This window comes from Aegilops tauschii, chromosome 7 (genome assembly GCF_002575655.3).
Source record: "Aegilops tauschii subsp. strangulata cultivar AL8/78 chromosome 7, Aet v6.0, whole genome shotgun sequence".
Taxonomy (NCBI): domain Eukaryota; kingdom Viridiplantae; phylum Streptophyta; class Magnoliopsida; order Poales; family Poaceae; genus Aegilops; species Aegilops tauschii.
In genome coordinates this window covers 469,013,630-469,019,729 of record NC_053041.3, presented here as the reverse complement: position 1 = coordinate 469,019,729, position 6,100 = coordinate 469,013,630, and the positions used below count along the sequence as shown (strand labels likewise).

The 6,100-nt window shown below is 48.2% G+C and overlaps 1 protein-coding gene and 1 non-coding gene across 2 annotated transcripts; both read right to left on the bottom strand.

Annotated features, from left to right (window-relative positions):
• Positions 1-471: 471 nt before the first annotated feature.
• TRNAF-GAA (transfer RNA phenylalanine (anticodon GAA)) lies at positions 472-544 on the bottom strand. The gene has a single exon. It is a non-coding gene; the product is annotated as a tRNA-Phe (tRNA).
• A 1,664-nt stretch (positions 545-2,208) lies between these two features.
• Positions 2,209-4,315, bottom strand: LOC109784598 (tetraspanin-2). The gene is made up of 2 exons (XM_020343197.4): positions 3,570-4,315; positions 2,209-2,874 (listed from the first exon to the last, which is right to left on the bottom strand). The coding sequence occupies exons 1-2, from the start codon at positions 4,077-4,079 to the stop codon at positions 2,560-2,562; spliced, it is 825 nt and encodes a 274-aa protein (XP_020198786.1). The 5' UTR covers positions 4,080-4,315; the 3' UTR covers positions 2,209-2,559.
• Between the last annotated feature and the right edge of the window lie 1,785 nt (positions 4,316-6,100).

Genomic DNA, 6,100 nt, shown 5'->3' with positions numbered 1-6,100 from the left:
GAATACCTATTTATAATTAATTCCTAATTATACAAAAGCATTCCAGATAGACTGAGCAAAAAAAGGGTTTCATTTGGATTCCCCTATTTTGAAAATCGCATATTAATTTCCTTCATATGAACAGAAAAATAGGATGACTCAAAGAAGTTCTCTACCAGGAACTTTGTACCGCGCACATTACTTAGCACAACTAGGAAAATAAGATAAGATAAAGATAAGCAAGACTAAAAAAATATTCGTCGGAATAGCGGAATACAAAATTAAGAAACGCAAAAAAATAAAGGGGAATCTCACCCCCTTCTTTATCATAAAGAAAAGATATATTTTAAAACTTCTTTAAAAAGAAGTGCCTCTATATTTATATTATAGATTTATCCACTTAGATGAATAAATATTATTAATGAATATGTATCACAATCCATCTCGAGGTATTTGGATCAATACCTATTCGGTGGATCTTTTTTTTTTCTCTGCCAGGAACCAGATTTGAACTGGTGACACGAGGATTTTCAGTCCTCTGCTCTACCAACTGAGCTATCCTGACCTTTTCTTGTGCATCATCCTAGTAGAGTATTTGTATCTATGTCAATTAAAAGGACTAAAAATTAATTAAAGTATTTCAAATTTAAAATTTGAAAATGGGGGGGTAGTCCTATGCATTGTGCATGGTTTACTTAAATAAAACTTAAAAATAGAGTGAATAACCAAGATTTCTTGCCGATACTCTAATAAAAAAGAAATCTATTCAATGAATAGGATAAGATCCATTGAGTTCTCTTCGCATTCCTTTGTGAAAGAGTAGAATGAGAAAGCTAATGAATCTTAAACCCATTGCATTGATAAAAAGAAAAAAAGAGGATAAATAATAATAATATAGTATAGTTAGGGAATAAAAGAGGATTTGGGGATAGAGGGACTTGAACCCTCACAACTTATAAAGTCGACGGATTTTCCTTTTACTAACGTCTGCATGCTTCGGTAATCAACCTATTAATAGCCATCTAATATAGCTAAACATAACCCCGTAAAGTCATGAAGCGGAGTTTCTCCTCTTGCGCCGCCAGGGAGACCTAGATCGCATCTATTCCTCCGCCACGGTACGTGCTGGGCAAAGCCCGCGCCGCATCGGCGGCAGCAGGGAGGTCCTTCCAAGCTGTGGTGCCCTTGTGGAGCACAGGGTATGTTCGGGAGGGCCGGCCACTTCATGTTTCTGCCATGTGTGCGTTGGCGATGGTTAGTCCGAGCTTGTGGCTCATCTCTGACCTGACCTGGTCTGGTCATCGAAGAAGTGGGCCTCATGACGGGATCCTGGGCGGCGATGGGCTTTATGTTGTCTTAGGGTCTTTGTTAGGGCAGCGCTACGGTGACGTCGACCCTCTGTAGGAATAATGGTATGCATCAACGACTTCCCGGCCGTTGCTTCTACAAGCTCCCGGGTTCAAGAAAGTTTGCTCCGCCAAGGCGGAGGCCTAGTGGCAGCATCAAGCTATGTTAAATCATGTAATTGATAGTTTCCTTTGTATAGGTGATTGAGAGTTGTCTCGTATAGGCATTCATTCTGTAATTACTTCATGCCATGTAATCCCCTCGTATATATGAGAGAGGTGCGACCCAAAAAAGGCAACATATACAATTGCCATTTATTCTTTCTCAGATGGTAACAGAGCCAATTCTCTTCCTACCCACGGCAAGTCTCCGATGGATGCAGAAGGAAGAAGATTTCGGCCCTCTCAAGAAATAAAATGTAATTTTATTGGGTTGACTTGCATTTTTTTGTAGTTGATTGGGTTGACTTATGCAATGTTATGTACTATCAAGAAATGACACCTTTAATAGGTCAAGAGATTGGTTGGAAGATCACGAATCATATTACAAGTCTCATGGTATATATTTCCTCCGTTCCTAAATATTTATCTTTCTAGAGATTTTAACAAGTGACTACATACGGAGCAAAATGAGTGAATCTATACTCTAAAATATGTCTATATACATCCGTATGTGGTAGTCCAATAGAAATCTCTAAAAAGACAAATATTTAGGAACGGAGGGAGTATGAGAATAGAAGGTAGAATTAGTGATATTTTTCTTTTTTTGAAAACTCCCCATCTGTATGTGTGAGTTTGTAAGGACCTGTGTTGATTAATATATGGCCTAGAAAATGCACTATATTTTTGGACCAAGGCATGGCCGCTACAAATTTGCCACTCATACCACAATCATGATTTATTTATTTTTGCCTTGAAACAATCACAAATCTGAACGTACACTGCATTTCATCGAGAATTTTGGGTGAAAATGTCTCCATTAACCGACCTGAAAACCGAGAAATCTCACCACACTATAGCTCTAGCCATAAACCATGGCACTAGCGAATGCACCAGGTCTAGTGGCCAAATACAACTCACGAGAGTGAAACTTCTTTCAACCTTAGTACTTCCCACTACATAATCTACACTGGTTCGTCCGATAATCATACTAGTGCACAATGTCAGCATACTAGCACTGGTACTGCCACCAGAGAACTCCTTCCTTCGTTCGGGATTGGTACATCTATCAGCGTCAGGTGTTGTTGCTCCACTTGTAGCGGCGGAAGAGGTCCTCGGTCTGGGCGTTCTTGAAGGCGCTGCAGCCGATGACGTAGACGACGAGGAGCGCGACGGTGGCGGCGACGAGCGCCACGTTGGCCCGGCGCCACTGGTCGCGCAGGGTGCCCAGCATGCCGGCCTTGCAGGATTCGCACCAGTAGCAGAGCTGCCGCGGGTCGTTGCTCCAGGCGCCGCAGTCCGCGTCCGCCGCCGGGTTTGCCGGGCTGGCCCACACCGTCGGGGACACGTACGCGTACCCGCACGCCGTCGGCGGCTTGCAGCAGCCGGACTGCACGCGCGACGATAACCAGAGAGTAAGTCCAGAGCAAGCGGTTGCGCAAGGGGACAAGAATGAGCGCATGCAGCCTGACTGCGTGAGCTGGGTAGCAAGGACATCAAAGCCATGCCATGCTTAATTTGGTTGCATCATGCACATGGAAGCTTCCACCTTCCATCACCTCGAATCGGTAATCATCTAGGATGGCTAAATCACACGCTTCCGCGCGCTGACCCACATTTCTATGTGGATCTATTCTCACATGTACTCCTAGACTCCACTTCGATCACAGTTCTTTCTTCAGCAAGTTCACTGGTGGTACTCACATGGACAGGACCTACTTGCACTTGCACGCTAAGCGCCCAAATAATCATCAGCCTGCCTGGCATTGATTCGACTTTGGACCATTTGCATCAAGGAACAAAATGAATGTCCCACAATGCAGTCGATCAATGGATGTAAGTTTGTAACATTTTGAAAGATATACATAGTAGCTAAACAAACCATGGTTATGATTTGATTCCTGTTACCAACCAGTAGTACTGTAGTAGCCACTTCAGATTATAACCCTACGCACATTGGTCATCTAATTTGACCCCAGAAATTAGCACGCTGTAGGCCTACATTTACCGATTAATTCTACAATGCGAGCATTTAACTTTTGATTACCCTTGAAACTTGCAGCAATTAACATCAGTAAGCACTACCTGGAGCGGGGAGAGGTCGGACTGGTAGAACTGCTCGGGGGCGATGAAGAAGGCGGTCTCCATGGTGAGCTTCTTGCAGGTGTCCGACGCGGCGAGGCACGCCCTGATCCCCTCCCACCGCCGGGGATCCCCAGCAACATACCCGCGCAGCCAGCCAGAGAAGCCCTCGAGGCGGTACTCGCGGTAGGCGCGGCCGGGCACGTCGTACGCCCCGGAGCCGTGGGTGACGGCGAAGGCGAAGACGAGGAGCGCCAGGAGGAGCGTGATGAGGGCCGCCATGGCGAAGAGGTAGGCGGCCAGCAGGCCCTGGCGGTTCCAGTAGGCGCCGACGAAGCCCGCGAGGGCGACGAGGAGGAGGAGCACGCCGAGGATGGCCACGGGCCAGCGCGCCAGCCGCGCGCACTCGGCGCCCTGCTTGGAGGCGAACCAGAGGCCCGTGGCCACCACCGGGATGGTGCAGATTAGGGCCAGGAAGTTGAGGCACGCCGTGATGTTGTTGCTCACGGCCATCGCCGCAGGCGCGGGCGGGCTCGCCGGACGGAGACGGACGGAGCGAGCGAGAGTGAGGGTGCGCGGAGTGGAGTGAGCCAGTGACTGCGAGTGTGACGACTTCGGTTTCTTGGTGGGGTGGTGGGGAGGAGACCTTTCTTGTTGGCCCCTTGTACAAATTTCCGGGGTATTGTTTTGCACCTTCAGGGCTGCAGCGGTGCACGATGGTTGCGGGGAAGCGATGGGGTGAGAGATGCTCGGTGGAGTGGAAGGTGTGAAACAGAGGACACGGGCACACACTGCTCAGGCAGAGGGCAGCGAGGCGCGTGTTGGATGATGTGCCCGATGAGATCGCGGAGGTCGGCAGCGGCGGCAAATTTGACAATTTTGACCCAAATGAACTGCTTCTAAAAAAATTTACTCAGCTGACTTTTTTAGTGGCGCCCAACACGAAAACGCCACACTACATTGTGCAACGCCTCACAGATAGGCGCTACACGCCTGGCCAGCGTCGCATCCCGGACTGCCTAAAAATTACTAAGTCAATGTGCAGCGCCTAAGAGCTAGACGTCACACCATACAGTGTAGCGCCTAGCCTCTAGGCGTGCAAGTGGTTGCCTATCAAATGAAGCAATCACTAGTGCAATGCCTAGAGGCTAGGCGCTACACTGTATAGTGTGGCGCCTAGCTCTCAGGCGCTGCACACTGACTTAGTAATTTTCGGATCACACGGGTGCGACGCTGGCCAGACATGTAGCGCATATCTGTGAGGCGCTGCACAGTGTAGTGTGGCGCCTTCGTGTTGGGCGTCACTAAAAAAGGTCAGCTGAGTGAAATTTTTTTAGAGGCAGTTCATTTTGTGAAATGATTTCATCCACAGGTCAAAATTGTTAAATTTGCCGGCAGCGGCAGGGCAGCTTCCGTGGACGCACGCGCACGTGTCGTGTCGCCGTGCGGCGTCCGCCGGTGAGAGGAGAGAAGGCGGCGCCGATGCCGCTGATTGACACCATCGGCCGTGCTGCTACAGGCAATCTGGACCCTGCTGGCGTGTCGACTTGTTTTTTTTTCTGAGGGGAGCCGACTTGATCCGGATGGGAAGACCGCAAATCCATCGTTCGACGGATAAGACAAGAGGATGATGGGATAGAATTTATGGAAGCAGCTCCTCGGCCGTGCGCTATGTGCCGTTGGGCCACTGACATGTAGGGAGCCGATTTGGTTTCATCGGGATGGGAAGGCTGCAGAAACATCATCCGGCAAATAAGACAAGAGGAGGATGGGATGGTACGGAAGCGCCTCCTTCGTCGTGCGCTATGTGTCGTTGGGCCACTGACATGTGGGTCCACATGTCAGTGATGGAACGAAGGGTACCATACATCAGAAGATCCTCATCCAGAATTTACATGTACCCATTCCTTGTGTTTACCTATGAAAGTTTTATATGTAGGCCCTACATCAGTAGACCCTAAATAATTTCTCCACGGACCAACCCAAATTTTTACCCGGCTTGACATTTGGCCAAAAGAAAGCACTAACCTGGCCACAACATACGCCACAAAAGGCTTTATATTGTTTATTGTGTCGAAATAGTGTTTTTCCTAAATGTTGTTGAATGTTTATTTTTTTGCCGGGAGTTTTGAATGTTTCTAGTGATTGTAGGAATGGTATCCTAGATGGATTTGTGCGTACAAGGGTAAAGATGCGAGGGGATGAAAATACGACAGAGATGGGGATGAGAAAATTTTATCACCGCAAGCGCTCGCGGGGATTGGCGGGTGGGGGTGGGGGGAGGGGGCATTGTGAACCTATCAAGGGGACGAGGATGTGAGTCTAATACCCGTCTGGGTAATCTCCATTGCCAGGTTGAACTCTATACAAAAGAAAAGCTTGATCTCTATACACTGCATTCTGCGGCACACAGTAGCGCGCCACACATGGCCTCCCAGGCTGGGCTGCCGACCCATTCGCGCTGGATCGAACGATCTCTATAGCGTAATTCCGTACCTTGCTCTGTAGCGTATATTATAGCGTATGCTATACAA